Source organism: Alligator sinensis, unplaced genomic scaffold (assembly GCF_000455745.1).
Source record: "Alligator sinensis unplaced genomic scaffold, ASM45574v1 scaffold169_2, whole genome shotgun sequence".
In the NCBI taxonomy this organism is placed as follows: domain Eukaryota; kingdom Metazoa; phylum Chordata; order Crocodylia; family Alligatoridae; genus Alligator; species Alligator sinensis.
In genome coordinates this window covers 1,574,571-1,596,227 of record NW_005842077.1, presented here as the reverse complement: position 1 = coordinate 1,596,227, position 21,657 = coordinate 1,574,571, and the positions used below count along the sequence as shown (strand labels likewise).

Sequence of the window (21,657 nt, the reverse complement as noted above, 5' to 3'; positions counted from 1 at the left end):
TCAATTGCACCAGCAGCAATAAAGAATTGCAATATTGCAAGTAATATTTTACATGTATATATAGTGCTTTTTCATCTGAACGTATTCCTCAGATCCTTTGCTGCTGGAAAACAATCATAATCACATGGGCTGCTTACAGATGGTAAAAAAACTAAACAAAACAGCACTTTATATTCAGCTCTGTGAGCCTCTGCACCGAGGGCAGTGCATGTCCAGAAGAGGCATCACGTCAGTTTGACATGGTTTGCCCAACATCTGTATAGATCATGCTTCACTGGGGTTTTTTGGTGCTTTTATCTAATAGCTGATGCAATCAGCTATTAAACAGAAGTGCCAAAAACTCCTGCTGAAGCGCACAATCTATACAGACGTTGGGCAAGACGGGTGAAACTGATGTGATGCCTCTTCTGGTAAAGTGCTGTTTGTTTGTTTTTTCCACGTCTGTCTGTGGCCATGATTTCTAAAACACGCTTACAAAAAATATTGCCATTAGGGAAATCTACAGATATTATACAGGAATCTATCTAAAATCCATTGAGCAGTCTAGTACTCTATTTAGCAGCATCTTAGCCAAAAGACTAATTCCAATCTGCTAGGATTTAAACCTGTTTCAAACTCAAATTTTAGACAAGAAGCCATCCTTTTCTTTAGTAAACTACTGCTGTAAGAAATAGCAGTTTTTTTCTCAGTCAACATTACCAAGTTATTTTTCAATTAAGCAACAGACATTTTGTGAATGGCATAATTGTAAACTAAAAGCAAGTTCTCTAATTATTATTTTAAAGGTATGGTTGCTTTTTTCTGTTCATTTAGAAAAAAAGCCCAAAAAACTGTTTCCTTTTTTGCATGTTAAGAGACAACCTGAGGACTTAACATACTGCACAAAAGGATCTAAGATGAACTGAAATTCCAGGTAAAAGTCGGTGACAAAACTTCTATTGATACAGCATGGCCTAGATTTCACTCACTGTGTTTAAGATACACATATGATAAAAGGACTGTTAATGATTTTTCAAAATTCAATGGTGGTAGGTTGTGCGGGGTGTGATTTGTGTTGCTACTATTGGGGGATTTGAGTTAAAGATCTTTTGCACTACCTGGAATATCTGTGCCTACAAAAGGGGGGAGCAGAGTAAGAGTAATTGATTGGAAGAGTGGGCAGTTATTGGACACTGCTGCCCTTTGTTGGGAGTTCATGATCAGCTAATGTATTTCTAACTGATAGCAAGGATATCAAGGGTCTATTCCATAACATGTGAATGAATAAGGTACATCTGAAACAAAAATTGCAACAAATCACTTTAACCATGGAAATGTATCCCCCACCTAGAAAATCCCAATAATTTCTAGTTGTATAAGACTGACAGGGAACAGTGGTTCAAGAGCTGTTAGAACAATTTTCTGTGACTGATATCTCAAAATGGAATCTATTCTTTTTGTGTGCAATACTAAATCAAAACATGTCCTGTCCTTTAATAATAGATAAAACCTCAAAAGAATGGGCAAAAATATTTGAAAACATAATACTTATGCCCTTTCAGAAAGGAAATACTACAGAGCAATCTCAAGAGTACATGACAAGATTTATCCAATTATTAATGCTGTTGCTTTCTCAACATCCTAAAAAGCATGCAACCTCTAGTAGTTTTTCTAATCTATCTTACTTACAAGATGCATTAAAAATACAAAATTCAGCTCCATGCTAGTTAAACTTTCCTTCTCCTTCTAGTAGATGCTATTCATTGTATATAAGAGACTAACTGATCAAAAAAATATTTTAAGACTAAACTTACTTATGAACACGACTATAATCAAACTAAATTTATCAAGGTCAATATTTGGATTGGCGAAAGTATCACAGAATGTTGTGTAGATGATCATCAGGAGCACACAACTGCTGATAGCACCAAATGGCGGTTTCTTCCTTTCAAGCCAATCCTTGATGTATCTTCGGACAATCTGAAACACATAAATCAACAGGTTGCCTTTTTGCAAAGATGCAGGGAGCCAAGTTGGGCATCACAAAATGAATCTGACAGCGGAAAGACAAAGAGAAGAGAATAATTTGGATGACGGCCACAGTGGATTTCAAAGCTTCCCTGCCACACAACTCTTCTTCTGGGGAATTTAACATTTGTAGTGCAACTTCCACTGGGTGTCCATAATGAGAGTATATTTTCAAGTGCATTCATATCCATCCTTAATCATGCCAAATGTTCTTTGCTAGCTGTCACTGAGACATGCCCATTAAGCCTCCCCAAAGTTTATCTCCTCTGCTGATACTAATGGATGTATGTAATTATCACAGTCCCCTTTGCATCAACAGACAATTCCAAGTGCAACTTTGGGAATCTTAAAAATCTGACATCTTCAGGAATTTCATGACGGTAGATAATCGAAAGTGATCCATGGAACATTTTAATATTTAAATAGCCAGCGATGCACCAGAAGTTTTTAATTAAATTATAACTCATGCTTGAAAAGCAAAAGTGCATGTGTTGTGGGAGTCTGAATTATTTAAACTCTGAATATCTAGAGTTTTTGTAAATCCAAAGACAAATGCCATTTGCACGCTTTCAGAATGCCAGAATTAACACATAAAAATGAACAAACCTATAGTGCTTAGTGCAACTTTTCTAATTTCAGGAAATTGAATCTGTAGTTGTTTTGCAAGATTTTGTCTTAGAGACACATTTAAATGTAAGAGTAGTTTTAACTTTAAAATTATGCCAAATTATACAAAATTGAGCACCACATATCTGAGCACTGTGTGGGGAACTGCATTTTTCCTCTTTATTTTTAAATGGTTTGAAAAACCTTTTTTAAAGCTTTTATCCTATAGCCATGACTTGTGTTAAGTTTTCAGCAATCCCATTATCTTGTCTAATTTCTCAGGAGATCTCCTTGCATTCTGTTACCAGGCTCTTTTATAAATAATAGTTCATCATGGCCATTGCAATGAGAGGGTGCTAAAAGTGTCATGACGCTTCCACAGAGTATTACTATTAATAAACATCAGCACTATTAATTGAGTAATATGGAAAAAATTGTAAGTATGCAAGATCAAAATCACTACAAGACCTTTTCACAAGTTAGCTGCCAGGGCTGGGAAACTGTTCGTAGATCTGTCAGTCCCTATCACCACCTTTCTAGATTATTTAAAATCTCTCAGTAAATCCTATAAGGAGCTGCCTATCCTGTTAACTTCATGAAGTAGATTTGATCAACTACATGCAAAACAAGATCATAGGAAAGTAGGGCTGGAAGGGACCTTACAAAGTCATCTAGTCCAGCCCCCTGCTCAAGGCAGGATCATTCCTGACTAAATTGTCCCAGCCAAGTGTCTGTCCAACCTGCTCTTGAAAACTTACAAGGATGGAGATTCCACAATTTCTCTACGTAGCCTGTTCCAATGCTTGACCACTCTCATAGTCAGAAAGTTCCTCCTAATCTCCAACCTAAATTTCCTTGGCTGCATTTTGAGCCCATTGCTACTAGTCCTGTCTCCTACAGTCAAGGAGAAACACCCCTCTCCATCCTCTGTAAACTGCTCTTCAGATATTTGAAGACTATTATCTAATACCCCACAGTTTTCTTCTCTCTAAACTAAATAACCATAGTTCTTTCAGCCTTTCCACATAAGTCTTACTTGCCACGCCTCTAAATTATTTGTGTTACTCTGCGCTGGACTCTTTCCAATCTGTCCACATCCTTCTTGAAGCATGTGGACCAAAACTAAACATAGTACTCCAGGTGATGTCTCACGAGTGCTGTATTGAAGAAAAGAAACTCTTGATTTTCAAGAGACACTCCTGTTAATACATTGTGCTGTTGGCTTTTTTTGCAACAAAAGCACACTTGGCTCATATTCAGCTTATGGTCCCCAGGTACTCCTCTGCATTACTGCAGCCTAGCCAGTCATTCCCCAGTCTGTATCTGTACAATCAATTATTCCATCCCTAGTGCATAATCCTAGTCCTACCTCTGGAGAATCTACAACTCCATCTAACTTGATGGTATTCTCAAATTTACTAAGCATGCACTCAGTACTTTTGTCCAAATCATTAATGAAGATATTAAACAATATCAGACCATGACAGACCCTTGGGGAACCCTACTTCATACCTCCTCCCAACTAGACATTGAGTGATTGATGACTATTTGTTGAATACAATGATTCAACCAGTTATTTATGATGTTACAGTACTTTTAGTCTGTATGTCCTTAGGTTGTTAATGACTGTCATGACAGACCTTGTCAAAAGCCTTGCTAAAGTCAAGTTATATCAAAGCCACTGTCCTCCCAACATCCACAAGCCTTTCAATCTGATTTCCTATTATAGAAGGAAATCGGATCGCTTAGGCATGCCTTGCTCTTGGTGAATCCATGGTGGCTGCTCCTGATCACCTTGTTCTCCTTTAGGTGCTTCACAATAGATTCCTTGAGGATCTGCTCCATGATCTTTCTAGATATTAAGGTCAGGCTCACTGGTCTGTAATTCCCCTGGACACTCCTTCCTCCCTTTCTTAAAGATAGGCACTATGTTTGTCCTTTAACACTCATCTGGGAACTCACTCAACCTCCACAAATTCTAAAAAAGGATAGCTAATGTCTCTGAAATTACCTCAGTCAATTCCTTCAGTACCCAAGGGTGCATCTCATCCAGCCCTAACAATCTGAAATCATCTAGCTTCTCTAAGTAACCCCTAACCTGTTCTTCTACTACTTTAGGCTATATGTCTCCTTCCCTATCCTTGCCATTAACTGCACTTGTCATCTAGTAGCTGTCCCTATTTGTGAAGACTGAAGTAAAAAAGGCATTAAATACTTCAGCCTTTTCTGCATCATACATAACCATATAGCCCTCTGCATTCTGTAAGGGACCTACAGTTTCTCTGGTCTTCCATCTTACTTTTGACATACTTGAAGAATCCCTTTTTATTGCCTTCTATGTCCCTTGCCAGCTGCATCCCAAATCACGTGCTGAACTCCCTCATTTTCTCCCTGCATGCCTACCGTACACTCAGTATTCTGAACATGGTATTCAGACACCCTTCCCTTCAGCTCCTTTCTCATGTCCTTGTTGTGACAAGGTATTTAGCAGAATTTCCACATTTGCTGGAATCTGACAGGGCTGTGTCATGAGTGCTTCTGCTATGGCCTTGAATTTGCAACCTCTGGGCAGTCAACTTTAGTGCTTGCACCACACTCCAGGCCCCTTCAAAAGCGGGATAATGATCACCCTCTTAGAATGTTTCTAAAAATTCTGCTGAGTAAAATAACTGACTTATGGGAAACCATATAATGAAATCCTAATAACCCAAGTGATATCTCCCAACTTTCAAATGTGATACCTGCCAGATGTGATCATACCCTAAAAGTATGGCTAAACTTTTGAAGAAGCTGAAGAGGATTTCTGTGGTAAAATATACAAAATTTCTTTCAGACATTCCCTTAAAAGCCACTGTACAGGGATGAACCATTATTATGGAGTTATAAAATTTTAATGAAAATGTACAGTGTGGATAATGTGAAGAGAGATCAAGCCCAAAGTATGCTAATGTTTTTAATTCTGTGACCTGTTAGAGGCAAGAGGCAAGGTCTCTGGCCTCTAACATGATCGATTTCAACATAAATCCTCCTAAGTTTAGGGTGTACTTTTGAGGAAAAGAAAAGCTATTTAAGACTGTATACATGGAATTTGAATTAGAATACTCTGACCTGGGCTGGAACTGTGATTAGTAGATTCAAGGAAAAAGAAAATGCAATATAAATACATTTGAATAGGTTAGTAAAAATACATTTATTGCTGAAACTTGAGCAGAGGTTCTGTGCCAAACTGTTTGAGACAATTTACTTTAGGCTATCTATGGAATTGTTTTGGTATTTATATTACATATGGAAATATGTTATAGATTCAAAATATGGAAGAAATAAGGAAAAAATGCCTTACAATATCAGAATGATACTTTCCCAGTAAATCTTCTACTATATCTAATGAGCTTTCTATAGTTTCTTGTTTAATTTTTCATAATTATCTTTTTTGATAATTCAGGGATTATTTTGAGTCCACAAAATTTAAAGACAGTTTGGCTTCTCAATATATATTTTTCTTTATGAAATCATGTAGGCAAGACCACAAGAACAAAATTTTGTTTTAACAGCAGCAGTAGTTTAAAGAAATGTACACAGTTGGCATGTCTACACATGCGCTTAGGCACGCTTAGATTTAATGTGTATTAGCTTAATGCACATTAAGGTGATTTAGTTTTGCATTTATACATGCACATGTTAAAGTGCATTAACGCTGTGTGCACGGACTGACGTCAGACTAAAGTTAGACCCATGCCAGTCCACACACAGTGTCAATGCACCTTAATGTGTCTATACTTAACTTAATGTGCTTTAGCTATTCATGCCTAAATTTGCTTTTGTACCTGCTTTTGTAGGTATCAAATTTAGGTGAAAATAGCCTAAAATCACCATTTTAAGGAGCATTAAGGGTACACACGTGCAGACACACACCCTTAATGCACCTTAAATCAGGCTAAAGCACCTTAAATCAGCATGTGTAGACATGCCCAATAAATACATTTGGAGGACGTATTCCTCACTGTAGACTTGATACTTTACTTTTGTCTTATATTAATGTAAAAGGTGAAGTAACTTAAAGGGCCTGCGCTTAAAACTGTTGGATTGGAAGAAATCTAAAACAGTATTAATTTTAAGAGGAGAGGCTGAGCTATTAATGATTGTGCTAGATGTTCAGTAGAGAAACTCACTTCAATTTCTTCCATCAGATCAAAAACTCATACATTTGGTATTTATTAATGTTCTTTAAAACATTTATATTTTAAGACGCTTTGAATTAATGAGCTTAATTTTGAAAGCCTAAATATTTTCCAGCAATACTAAAAAACACGAACAACAACAAACCCAAAAAACACCTTTAAAGATTTTCATTGAAATAAACTCCTGCAAAGAAGAAGAAGAGGAGAAAAGCTAGTCAGGTGCGAACCTTGGCGATTCCTACTGACTCTACTCTTCAGACAGGAAATCAAATATTAGGTTAAAATGCCAGGAGTAATATGGATTGCTCCAAGAAAGAGAATCCTGAATGCTAATTGGAGCCTGAAGTAAAATGCTGAAAAAGAAAAGTCCGTGAACAAAAAAAACAAAACAAAAAGCTAACAGTACATAGCCTGTGCTAATGCTAGCAATTTCAGACACTACTTTCATGTGCCACCTGAATCTCACTGTTCCTTTCAAGGGAGGAATTAACAACCAAAGCAGCACCTGAATGGATAGTCCCTTCCACTCTATACAAGGAAGTCCAATAAACTAGAGAAGAGTTCTAACTCACATCATTCCCAACATTTAGATTTATTGATAAAAAAAAATACACAATAATGTAACATATTTTAACTTAAATCTTCTTGTGAACTTGGCTGTTCCTAGGGTTTCTTCCCATTAAGCACTCAGTTCAAATTCTGATTTAATATTTCTTTCCATAAAAAAGGGTAGAGAGAAACACGAACTGTTTCTTTCTTACAATCTGAGAAGCAAATATTTACCAGGCTCTTCCTTTTTCTTTTGGAACTGATTGGATACTCTTGATCACTATCCATATAAATTATATCCGTTGACCTACTTTTATAAGCAGAGAGAGGTGGTTAGCTGAGCCAGTCTGAAGTTAGGCAGAAGACAGGGTAGGGTGGCACCTTAGGACATTTATGCTCAAACTTGATTTATATGCAGACTTGAGTCTGCTCCACCTACAAGCTGAGGCACCTGGCACTGCGTCGCATGCATTTGTATAAACAGTGAAATGCGTACCAGCGCTGAGAAAATGGCAGTGGTGCACTTCTGAACTAAAATATCTTCCATGTGTTTTTGTTCTAAAACATGCCGCCGCCATTTTCTCAGCGCTGACGTGCATTTTGCCGTTTATACAAATGTGTGCATTGTTGTGCTGGGTGCTTTTAAAAGCACCCAGCACTGTGGCACAAACTTGTGTACTAATGTCCAGAGATACTAAATTTAATGCACATTACCTAAAGCACATTAATGAACACGTAGACATGCCCTAAGAGCATTTTTCCACATGCAAGCGCCCAGCACTGTGATGCACACATTTGTATAAATGGCAAAATGCACATCAGCGCTGAGAAAATGGTGGTGGCATGCTTTTGAACTAAAACACATAGGAAGTGCTTTAGTTCAAAAGCACGCTGCAGCCATTTTGTGTGTGCTGACATGCATTTTGCAACTTATACAACTGCATGTGAGACAGCACAATGTGTGTCAGCTTGTGTGTCAGTGCTGAAGCGGCGTGTAACAGGACCAAAAAGTATGTGTATAAATGCCCTTAGAGACGAAGTCATTCAGAGAGTCATGAGCTTCCGTAGGCTACTGCCTATTTCTTCATAGCATCTGACAATGTAGGCTATAGCCTAAGAAAACTCATGCCTTTCTGAATGAGTAAGTCTAAATTACCATGCCCTTTCTTCTGCTTTACTTTGACAAATTAGCTCCTGGCATATGAACCCATTCAAGGTGAGTCAACTTTCCATTAAACTTGGGCCCTGTGGATTCCACTGATTAAGTGATATTAAAAATCATGTACTAAGATGTTGGTCAATTAACAGCTTTCATTTTCATAATAATATGGCAAGACCAAACAGAATATTTCCTGTTATCTTTATATATTTATTTGTCTACATTTCTGTGGAGATGCTGTCCTATTTCTTGTTAAAGTGAAATATCAGAAGGGAACAAATCATGGTCTGAATCTTGTTAAGCCATTATCTCAGTTTTCCATAGAAACATTTCTCTACTAATTTCCCAGATGACAAGGCTTCATTTCTGCAACTCGCTTGAAGTTTAACTATGAAAAGGAGGGCTACTTCTATGGACATTTCTAATGGACATTTTTAATGGACATTTCTGTAACCTTTGGTTTATTTTTCCATTTTAAATCCGTTTTAACTTAATTATACTTAGTTTACATTTTTCATCATTTATGCTTCTACTTTTCCCTTCCCCAGTACCAGTATGACTTTTCCTTTCAATTGTAGACTGATCGTTGGTAGGATTCATAGTCAGAATTTCACTGTTATATTTACTATTTCAGATTTGCTGGCAGATTGTATAACAATAAAGCAAGCAACCCTTTTAAATTTCATTTACAAATACTCATTCTTAATGTTGGAAAAGCTCCTGGACAATTTGGACACAGACGTAGGAGATGGTTCTGAAACCCCATGTTTGTAGAATATCATATATGTTTTTACTAGACTGGATTCCATGAACCATTACAGAACGTACACAACTTACCTTACTCTATAGATTTTGGGGGGAGGGCAGAAAGGGGTGGGGGAGAACTGTTAGAATCATAACATTAATTTTAGCTTTAGTTAAGGACTGTTGAATATGAAGTGCCCATTTTATGTTGGCAGACAAATCACCAATGGGGCAACTAGAGAATGCATGAATGATAATGTGCAGACATGCTTTTTATTATTTATTCATAGAAAACAGTGGGTTTTGGTGTGTTGCTTTGAAAAATGTTCAAACTAGTAGAATATAATGAAAGCACAGTGAAAATTCTATTTCATTAACATTTAATCATAAATCGCTCTTTAATATAAAACATAAAATAAAAGTCTGTCATAAGCACTTAGGTGTAGAGAAAGGAGAAAGTCTGCAAAAAAAGGCAAAGGAAATATTGCAGTGGCACTCATTGTTTCTGTTATATGTCACTTCTGGAATTAAAAAAAAGAAATAAAACAAAGAAACAATGATCTTTGGCCAAACTCTCAAAATTGCTGGACATGATAGAACTGTTTATAGGATGTTCTAAGCTCTTCTTTACTCTGTTGACAAGTATTAACCACCCACTGAAAGGAAGGCAAACATTAACCTAACATGCCAATGTAGCTCATGAATAGCAGTCTTCAGTACTCACTTTAAACTAAATATAAGCCTGTGCTATATTAAGAAAAGTATATATCAGAACTTGGAGACAATCTGTGAAATCCAGAAAACATTCCTTTTCCTTAAAACAGCTTGTATATGTTTGCTTATATTACAGGAATTTTCCAGCTCTCTATATGTGTATACAATAGGGGGAACAAATCACAGATTGTTATACACTACTAATCCTCAAACAGAGTAAAGCAAACATAATATTCAACTAATATTGACAATAGGTCATGGTGTATGTACATATGGGTATAGAATGGTGAACTACAAGGCATGCTTGCTATACCTCCAGACGATAGGACTCCAGCGGAAGATCCAATCTCTCATTGAAGATATCATTGAAATCTGGCCAAAAGGTGACTAGCGTGGTCCAGATTTCCACTACTACCCCATGCTTGTCTAAGAGGATTACCAATGCTTGTACACTCAGCACCAGGAAGAAGATATGTAATTTTAATAGATTTTGAAAATACCACATCTATTATTTTTCTTAAAACTTCACTAGCTTCTTATCTATTAAACCATGCAAACAATGGGCCAACCTTTCAAAGGATCATGAATTAATGCAAAAGAAGCCTTAATGATCACTGTAACTATTTTCAACTGACTTCACCATAAGTATTCATGCATTTGACCTTTACACTGGGTTACAATAATGTTAGAACACTTGAAATGTACCAGGGAGTAAATACAGAGTAATGCTACTTGAGAGTCTGATTGAAAGACAGAGCTCCTATTTCCATGGGAAATGCTAACATTTCAAAAAAAGGCTGAAAAAAGAATGAAACAAGGAAGCTTGGGGCCTCTGAAACCCTAGGGCCCCACATATCTGGAGTGTGTCCCAATGGCCTGGAGCTGCCCCTGTGCACTGGGGTCAGGTCCTGGATCCAGGTCCTGGATCCAGCTCACAGGGCTTAAGGCTCCCCATGGATCTGGAGATTTGGCAGCAGGGAAGCAGTGGCACCACTTCCCTGTCCCCAAATTTCTGGACCTGTGGGGAGCCCCAGGGGCCGAATGACACAGTGCCACAGGCTGGATCTGGCCCACAAGACCTAGGTTGAGTACCTTGGCTTAGACCATAAGCTGATGTAAGATTAGGCTACCAAGGAGCAAGATGGATGAGCTGGCAGCATACCAGGCTGAGTTTGCTCATTAACCTACCTTGATTTTGGTTGGAATGGTCTTTTTCTCACTGGCTGTTTTGATTTTGATGCTTTTTAAAAATAATTCAGTGGAACAACATTCCATTGGAAAAGTTTTGACTTATTATTTTTGGCATATGGCATCATGTCTCTACAATCAACTTTGAGTTCCAGTTTCATTTTGAGGTATGTGCATTGAAACTTTGCTAGTTCTAATTTTAAACAGTAGTTGATACTGGATTTTCAAATCTATTACAAATATATATTTGTTTACTTTCTGGCTCCTGAGCCAATCTCTCTCCTAAGTAATGCTCTGTGCTAAGATCCCCTTTAATTTGAACATTTTAGGGTAGAAGGCAGAGCACTTGAGTATTGACTTTTCTCCCTTCTTTAGTCTGACAAGGCCTTGATTAATTGACTTGAGGATTATAGGGAAGGCCAAGTATTCACTCAAGACCTTTCTTTGAGAACGTGATTGTGTGGGTTAAAAAGTTATTTCTGGAGATGAGAATCTAATTACATTAGTCACTGATAAATTATGTATATTTTCATTTTAATACATGTGCTCAGAGATTGAGTGATGGAAGAATTTTCTAAACCTGAAGTTAAAACAAGTAATTAGGCATACAATTCCAGGATCTGATTTGTGCACACAATATGGATTTTGTGGTACATAGATGGGTTTCAGCACAAAGCCCACATACATACATTCTGTTCAGGCTGCCCGAACGTTCAATTAATGCGATCACAAATTGAAAAGTGGACCTTGTGTACAACAGTAACCACTGGAATTAATGAATGCTGCAACATGACATGGGTCCAGGCTGTGAAAAATATGCAGTCAGTTAGCAAGAAACACCATTATGTGCCAGTTATCTGCCAATGGCTGCTCAAATAGATAGACTATACAGCATGCCCAGAAGGTGAACAAATCTGGACTGTTCAGGCTTTTTTCTAAGGGCAGAGTGTTCTAAAGGGAAATGAAGAATACTATACCTGTAACCAGTCTGTTTTCTAATGAAGAGGCTTAAGCTTAAGGTTCTGGCAGTCACAACTGAGCCAGTATGACTTGGAGAGAAAGGAGACCCTTTAAAGAAGCAGGTTACAAGCTTGATTTTTTTAAAATAAGGTCCTTTCTTATTGGGCAATCTTATTGTATATTTGTGGACAGACTTTTCTGCTGAACAGTTTGACTGTGCATAGTAAGGCCTTGACATGGTGGGCATGAACTGATAAATTAAGGATAATTGCTGAAATGTGTCACTCATGACTTGTGGGCCATTATCTCTTAATGCATCTAGAATCCCATGGTGAGCAAATGGTGATTTACGAAGTGTTATTACATTGTTACTCAGCATGTTGTGCAACAGCTCAGTAAAAAAAATGAGTAGCAGCCCACAAATGAGAGGTAATCCTTCCTATTTATTTCAAAAATAGATCTGTGCCAACCTTGGATGAAGGGCAATCAGAAACATCACCTAGTGTTGGTGGTTCTCTTGGATTTTTTTTCCTGCATTTACTGCAGTCACATACCTGGATACCTAACTTTCAATGAAAGCATGAATTCCTGTCTGGACTACAAAAATGTTGGTCTCTTCTTACACTTCCCCGTTCTGAGATGGACAGTGTAGATTACACTTAGCTTTTCCATGACAGTGTTGTTTGCACATATTCTACAGAATGCAGTACCTTCATTTTTAAAACGCTCGTGCTTAGAAGTACTCGGGCTATTTTTGCTGGCTTTTCATCAATAAACACACTCAAGCACTTGTAAATGAGAGTAATTTTTCCGCAGTTTGCACTATATTTTGAAAATAGCTAGCACTTGAGTCTTCCTTACAGCTAAGTTTTCTCCCCGAATCACCTTGCTGTTACTGTTTGTTCAGTCTCTTTATAGTATGTTTCCTATAAGTCATGCATGCTTCTCACAGTCAATCTTGTTTTGACTTATTGCTCAGTTATATAATAAGTAATCTGAGTTTTAAATTACTTCGGTCTCTAATTAGTTCATCTGCTTACTACTCAAGCTCACAGGACTTAAATTTATTACACAGGTCTGTAAACAAATATTCAGTGATATCACCTGCCTGTTGGTTTCTTGTAATACAATGCGTCTTTCCTGAGTAACATCCCTTTGTGAATAGATCAAAGTACTCCTGAAAATTTATAGTGACTATCTAGCAGTTGGCAGTCCTCTTCTGACTCACACCGACTGTAGCATAGATTGCTAATGTCTCCGGGTCTTCTGCACCTGGCACCATTAAGGATTTCACTTTCTCCAGTTTTGCTGCAATACTGTTTGCTTCTAAGAAATTTAGAAGTAGCACAACCTCATCTTTCAGCTTTCTGCCTAGCCCCTTCCGGATTACATATTCTGACTATCACTCTGATAATATGCACTAAAGGTGAGATGCATAGGAATGTCTGTAAGATTCATAGATAGATTCATAGACTCATAGAGTCGGAAGGGACCTCAGTGGGCCATCTAGTCCAACCCCCTGCCCCTGGCAGGCAAGAAAAGAAACACCAACTGATACTTCTCTTTATGGTTGTTACCAGAGATGACATGAAAATGTTGGCGGGGGGGGGGGGGGAAGGGGGGCACACCTCCAAGCCACTGCTGCCCCAAGTGCTGCCGGGAGCTGGCTCTGACCGGGCTGCAGCCCCACACCTCGTGGTCAGTACAGAAATCATGCTGTCACCACTGCTAGGCCCTAGTTCCAGCTGGGCTGCAGCCCAGTGTCTCTTGCCCCACCACTGGTGCGGAAATCCGGGGTGGGGGGGGAGGAGGGGGAACACGCTTAAAGTTAAATATGCGTTTAAATGTCCTACTGATTGGGGTCCATTACCTAGCCTCTGTCATATTACACAATCAGGGTCACAAAATACTATGCAGCAGACAATCAGTATCCCTTGAGTCACTACAGTTACCATTCAAGTCATATGAGATTTTAACTTCGTCTATCAAACAAGAATACAAGAATAGTTACTGTTTGTGAGGTGATTTACTTTTATTATTATTGTAGGTAGCACAGATAGTGATACTTAAATTTAAGGTTGTCCAATATTTCCATTACAGGGATCCGGTATTTTTTGTTTATATTTTTGCTAAGATGTAACCACAGGGATTTAAATTTTCCATTGTGTGCATCTGGCTCAGACTAAACTCTTTGGGAAAATATCAATCAAAATTGTAAAGCCCATTTCTCAGAAGAAAATAGTAGGGACAACCCATATTTTAAAAAGATCCTTATCACCACCAAAACTACTTCTTAACAGCAATCCTTGAATGTTCCATGTTGCAATTTAATTCCATTAGATCTTGTCCTGTCCCTTACGAACAATGAAAACAAATGATTCATCCTCCTTACGGCAGTTTTGTTACCAAAACTCCCCTCTTTTCCTCCAGACTAATTCCAATCATTCCAGCTTTTCCTCATAAATCAAGACCTATAATAATGTTTGTGGTTTTCCTCAGACTTTTTTCTATCTGTCCCCATTTTGAAAACAGTACTTCAGGTGAGATTTCACCATTGCTAAACAGAATCATTTCTCATGATTGGAAAGAGACAGTCCTGTTAATACATACACAGCTTTTATGTTAATACTGCTAACATATTAGCTTTTTTTTCCTCCCAACATTACTATGCTGCTGACTGAGGCCCACTCTACATGTTACATTTATGCCATAATTAATGTGCTAATCATGGCATAAATGGGTAGGGTGCTACCTGTTCACTGGATTTAAGGTGACAGAAAAGGGGAACAAGCCACAAAGATGTTCTACATTGTATGTAGGACATTTTTATGGGTGGTTTGTATGGCACCTTACATATTTAAGGTGTGGCCAAGGCCAACAATCAGCTGATTGTCAATCTCAGGGCCAGGACCAAGCTGGGGTCAGGAATGGTACTGGCACGGACAATCAGCTGATTGCTGGCCCTGGCTGGAGGCTGCGGGGAGGCAAAGGGCTTTCCCCATGGAGGATTTTAAACCCTTTGCCCAGTAGCTCTGGCCAGGCTGTTGGGCACAGGGGATTGAAAGCTCCCAGCAGTGAAGCAGCCCCCTGCTGGAAGCCTCTCTCATTATCCTGAGGTGCCTGGTAGTTCAGCCAGCTCTGACAATCAGTAGATTGTGGGCCCTCGCCGAGACAACCTTGGGTTTGAGATTTGGGGATGTCCAGCTGAGTCCCAGAATCAGCTGACTGCCTACCCGGAAAGCCCTGGGGAACCAAGGTTGTCTGGGTTAGGGCCAACAATCGACTCAGTGCTAGCTCAATTCCCCAGTGTAGTCTGGGGGCGAAGCTGACAATCAGCTGATTGTAGCTCTGGGACCACACTGAGGCCTGTTTAAGATTTGGGCTAGAGTCAAAAACCACCCAACTATCAGCCCAAGCCCAACTTGCTGATGCAGGGGGAGCCTGGGTTCCTGGGCTGCCACAGCAACAGCAAGTAGTAATGGAACGATTTGATGCGATTCCTGATACCAAAATTGCATCTCCTGCCATGCATGTGTGGCATGGCAGGAAGTCCAACTATTGATATCAGGAATCACATCCCATTGGGTCATTAAATGAATGTTTGCCAGGGGCTGTATATGCAGCTTGCAGCCCCCTATGACCCACAGATCCTTTTCTGTAGTACTGCAGCCTGGCCAGTCATTTCCCATTTTGTACCTGTACATTTCATTGTTCCGTCCTAAGTGCAGTATTCTGCACTTCGGTATTTGCACTTTAGTAAGATCTTTTAAGTCCAAGGTTTAAAAAAAAAATCTGGCTTCAAAAATTTCTAGTTTAGTATCCAAAACTAGTGAACGTTATTGAAAATTTCAGAATGAATATCCCTATTTCATTTCCCCATATGTAAATGGAGAAAATAATACCTCCCTTTCTTGTGTATTGATTTAAAGATCTTTGAAGCGCTCAGCTACTACAGTGACAAGTGGCATAAAAAAAACCACGAGATAATTAATAATTCTGTATTCAGTGCAGGGTTTCAGTCACATGCCATAAATAAGGTCTGGTGCCGCACAGTGAACGGAGGCTAAAATGAAATATTGAACAGCTGCTCATTCAGTGAGCACCATCCATCCTGTGTACAGAATGACGTCCTGTGAAAAAAATTGTTTGTGATCATGTAATTAAAGCCTGTATCATAACATACATGCACAAAGGCATGGGCAACCTTAATTCTAGCATTTCCTAATTTAGAAGTGTTTGACTTTGCAAATCTTAATATACTCTTTTAATATACTTATTTTTATTAATATACTTAGTAGTAGATGCTACATAGGCAGGACCTCTTCCATCATCCAGGCAAAGGGCATGCGACACAAGAACTATACAGTATTCTCAAAGCTCATTTGTATGAGGTTGGAATTTCTCGGTTTGGGTTGCCATTTCCCCCACTTTATGTTCACAGCTCCCTTCTCAATATGCAATAGCGTATGTTTGTGGTAGTGAGGGACAGATGCTCAATCTCAACAAAGATCAATGGGGCTCCAGGGAGCACTCTAGCATCTTTTCTTCAATATCAGACTCCATTATCCTGAGGCTGTTTCCTATGTGGCAGCTTACTGGGTTGCCAGTCTATCTTCAAGATAGCTCTCTTTATCTTACTCTTAAAAAATCTGAGAATGTATATTGAAGAGACATACCTGTCCAATAATAAGAGGAACAACAACAGTCATAAACAGCTGTGAGAATATAGATGTAAAAGGCACAGAGGAAGATGATCCAAGCTACAAAATAAAAATAGAAATAAACATCAATATTGATCCTTCTTTGAACATTTGCAGTATCTACTTGTATGATACAACTCATTAACATTTATACATATATACATACAAATATATTTGCATAATTACTAAGCCCAGTTACAAAATAAAGAACAACCTTGGCCTGAAGTGTTTATAATCTAAGGCTCAAATCCTGGCAATACTTATTTATTGAATTAAATGGGGCTACTCACATATGCAAAGTTATTTATATAAATATTTGTAGGATAAGGTCCGAAAAAGACATATGTAAGAAGAGATCCATTAAGAGGCAATAGTTAATTTTGTTGTCTCTGCCCACTGCAGTTTACTGTATGTATGTACAGAACAAAGAAAGACATAGTAGAGTTGTTTTGAGGGTATTCTGTTTTCCTTAATCCCTCTCCCCCCAACTCAAAACTTAAAAATATGAGTACATTTTATTTCACTGCTGTAAAAAAAGTAATAAATGCAAGTTTAATATGGCCTATTTGTTATTACAAACCATCAGCAGCTGGCTCTGGCTTCAAACACTGGATTTATTTCTCAGAATGTTAATTAAAAAGCAACACCTGCACTATTGAAATCTCAGCCTATGACCAGGTGGTCAGCAGCAAACCTATTTCAAATATGTCTTTTCACCTAAACTAGTGGTCCACAACATATCAGGCCCTGTGAGCCCAGATCAGACCCACCCACTCACTGACCCCATGCATTGGCTTGATTTAGAGTACAAGGCCGTGTCATCTGGCTCGCCTGGCTCCCCACAGGCCTGGAAACTTGACGCCAGGGTGTGCGGGCCGGGCGCGACCCGAGCCCTTTCCCATGCTGCACGCGGGCTGTGGCCAGCAGCCCGGGCACGCCGGGTCGGAGAGGGAAGGCCGTCGAGCTGGAATTAGGCAGAAACGCTTAGCGGTAGTTTAAAAGATTGTTTACTTACACCGAGATGGCAGTGGTGTAGGCTGGAAAACTTGCTTGAGTTGCAGTTACAGACAGACAACAAAACAAAACTCGAACCTGCAGGGCACGAGGGTACATCACAAGGGGTTTTCGGCGACGGGAAGATGCAAAACACGAGGGTACGTCGCAATGGGTTTTCGGCGACGGGAAGATAAACCTGCAGGACTCGAACCCGGGTAGAAGAGCTCTGAGGTCAGTCGTCTGGCAAGGACTCACACGAAGTTTGCTAGGCTCCGTGGGTCCGGTTCTTTTGCGCGCAGGAAGGGGTACATCTAGGCTGCGATCGGCGACAGGGAGAGGCTAGAGGTTGATCAGACCTCTGTTGCCTGCTTGAAATGCACTGGGTCCGTAAGGATCCGCAGTGCTTAGAGATCTTCACACAGCGTGAAGTCTCCTCCTCCCGGTGTTCGTGGAGTCCTCCAACTTGGGCGGAAGCCACTCAAGCCTCTTATATGGCTAGCAAGCCAATCACTAGCCGCCACATGTGAATAATTTAGAACTGGCCAATAATGGGACTCGAATTAGCATACAAATGGCGGGAACTCTTTGCAACGAGCATTTCTGTGCTGCAACAAAGAAATGCACCCTGCAAAGAAAGCTTCAAATTGGCGGGAAATTCTCCCTTGCACCGGGGTTCTCTTTTGCAGCAGAAAACTCCACCGTGCAAAGAAGCTGCAATTTAGCGGGAACAATTTAGCAGTGCCGAAATACACAAAACCAAAAATCACACCCTTTGGGTTGTGACACAGGGAAGCAGCAATTAACACTGCCACTGCTCTTCTGTTGCCAGATATCCAGACCTCCAGAAAGAACTACAGACTGAATGACATGGCTCTGCGATCCAGATCTGGCCTGCAGGCTGAAGGTTGGGCACCACTGACCTAAACCACAGCAATCTGTACATATATGGCATTCAGATCCCTCCAATCACATGCTGTGGGTCTGGATAAGCTCATGTACAGCTGCTTAGTTTGTCTCCCAGTATGGGATGGCAGTACTGGGGGACTGCATCCAGTCATTTTCCCCAAAAAAAGAATTTCACCTTTTCTGCACTATGATCCTATCACCTCCTAATTTTAACACTTGTATTTAGAACTCTAAAAACAGTGTAAACCACTGTATTTAGCACTTTCAGTAGCTGGAAGTAAGAGAAATTAAAAGTGAATTTAGGAACTAATCACACATTTCTAAATCTTTCAAATCATAAAAAAAATCAAAAGGTCTGTTTTGGGTGATGGGTAAAGATTTGATTCAGCTTTTATTGTAAACAATATAGCTCAGGTACTTCATTTGCTGCTGTGAAACAAGCCTTCAGAATCTTAAACCTTTTGCACTTAAAAAATCATATTGCTTTATGTAAAAATGCACATATTGTATACTGACTGACCATATCACCTCCCTTAATGCCATCATCCTAATGTCTAATGATGGAATTTTTCTTCTATAGGAACAAAAATACAAGAGAGATTTCAGAAACAACATGGGGAATATAGTAGTAATTATAAATTAAAAGTATTTGACACTATCCTTAGTTTGAAAACAATAAGTCAGTCAGGGCGAACCTTTTTGGCAGGTGCGCCATAAATCATCACACCTGCACTCTGTCCAAGTGCCACTCTAATTCCCTTCTCCTGCCTGATCAGCTGCTCTCTGCTCCATGCCTGATCCGCTGCTCTGCTTTCTGCTCGCTGCCCTATCTGCCACTCTTTTGCCTATCCCTTTCCTTGTCTGTTACATACCACACCCAAAAGCTGCTCGTGACACTTGTGACATGTATATTGCCAGTTGTCCACCCCAGTATTTTGTCATGACACATATAGGCAATTATTAAATGGAAAGCGATTTCTGAGTTATTCTGTATAGTTATGTTTGAATGTGGTACCCATTAACATGCCAATAAAAGGCTCCTAACACTAACCCATCAAATCAAGGGCCCCAGATGTAACTGCTTACTCAAAACAGTAGTCACTATTCACTTAAGTAGTCCCACTAGGACAAATCATATGAATAAGGATTACATATATAAAAAGGAGGGTTTCTAAATTAAGACCGTCTTGGGACCACATTCCACATAAGTTTCTTTACACAACTCTCAATGTGCACTACTCCAAATCAGACCCACAGCACTACACCTACTTCAGTTGTAGATCGAACTTTTTGGAGCAGCCTAATAATTGTTGTGGAGTTCGCAGCAGAAATACTGACGGATTCTTAAGCAATAGGGTACACTTAAAGTTAGGTGGTAGAAAGAAATCCTCTTGCATGAAAATAAGACTACGCTTCCGGTCCTAATCTGCCCCTCAAGACAGATGCTCCATCTTTGTTCTTCTGGTTGACTGGGCAGACCTCACAGCTGGGGTATCTTCCCTAAGGAAGATTCTGCATCTGCACCCGCCACAGATTCAACCAAACATCTCTTGCCAGTCATACCAAATTACAATCCAGTGCCACATTTCCTGACCATGCTGAGTCCACTTCAGATGCTGCCCTGGGGCCTTACTCTGGAAGCACTACATTGTACTAAATGTGTGGTTTCTTAGGCATGTCCTTGCACCCTACAAAATACAGTGTTGCTCATAAGCTATCCAAGCCTCACCAAACATAACAGTGGAAGGGGAGGTGGTGAATAGTGGACTACTGAACTAAATGGCAGGATCTTCAGCTTTTCTAGACTGAGTCATCTTTACTTTTAGCTCAACTTTTTGCTCTTACATCAAGTTTCATGGCTGTACATCTTTTTCATTTGCTCTTCAAAGCTTTACCCATTTTACTGAGCATATGGCACTGACACTTCCCTTGCATTAAGTCATCCCCATACAGTCCAGACTCTATTGCCTTACAGCAGGGGTGTCCAATCTTTTTGAATGTGGGGCTGGATCATGAACTTTATGACCCAGTGGGCTGGCGAGTCATATTCAAAGACCTCACAGGAAGCAGTATCACATCAGGAAGTGATGTCACGTGACCTTTGACACCAATGAAGTTGCAGGAAGTGACAATGAAATGGGTCTAACCAGTTCAAAACTTTCCCTCTATAGCATCCACCTCTGCCACTGTTTGGGACAGGATACCGAGCTAGATGGACCATTGGGCTGACCAAGCATGGCACTTTTTATGCTCTTATGTTCTTTAGCTGAGCTTCCAAACTATGGCTCAGATTTGCAAAAAGGAGTAGATAGGCATGTTACAAAGCTGTCATAAAAGATTTGGAGCCCTCTAAATCCCATTCATTTTAATGGAAGTTGGCCTTTTGACTCAGCTTTGAAACTCTCAGCCCAAGGTGCCAACCAAATAAGTCAAAATATATTTTGCATTTCTATGCAGTGCATCTATGTGGAGCTCTCCAAGCATTTTACAAACATTAAATGAACCTCAGGATATCCCTGCTTTTCAGAAGAAATGTGGTGGTGAGGACATTCTGGGAACATCTCTCATTCTCTGTGCGCGATCTGCTTCTACTGTTCTTGGACCACCCTAGAAAGGCCCTCACTGCCTCATTTCCAGTTCAGAGCAGGTAAAGTGTAAGTGGGTAGGAAGGGCTTATTTTCTGGCAGCAGGTTTGAGGGGCTTGAAGCTAGTGAAGATGTACCCACAATCAGTCACTGACCAGAGTGGGAACACAGTTGTCTTCACTTATTAACATGGCTCCAAGGCCCTGCACTATCTCTGCCTACATGTTGCTCTCATGTCCTTTTGCTTTCCTAAATCTCATGAGAGTAGAGGAGTCCCATCTTGCCTACTGGACAGCCATCACCGGATAGCTGTCCTGGTTCTAAGGTTGTGCTTCTGACTCTTTTGTGGCTTCTTTTAGGGTGCG

The 21,657-nt window shown here is 39.7% G+C and overlaps 1 protein-coding gene across 1 annotated transcript in view; it reads right to left on the bottom strand.

Moving 5' to 3' along the window:
- The window catches only part of SLC10A7 (solute carrier family 10 member 7), a 212,518-nt gene that overhangs the window by 33,391 nt on the left and 157,470 nt on the right, over positions 1-21,657 (bottom strand). The window contains exons 7-8 of the mRNA XM_006023737.2: positions 16,782-16,865; positions 1,794-1,959 (exon numbers count right to left, since the gene is read on the bottom strand). Coding sequence (XP_006023799.1) covers positions 1,794-1,959; positions 16,782-16,865 — 250 coding nt within the window. The remainder of the gene's footprint in view (positions 1-1,793; positions 1,960-16,781; positions 16,866-21,657) is intronic.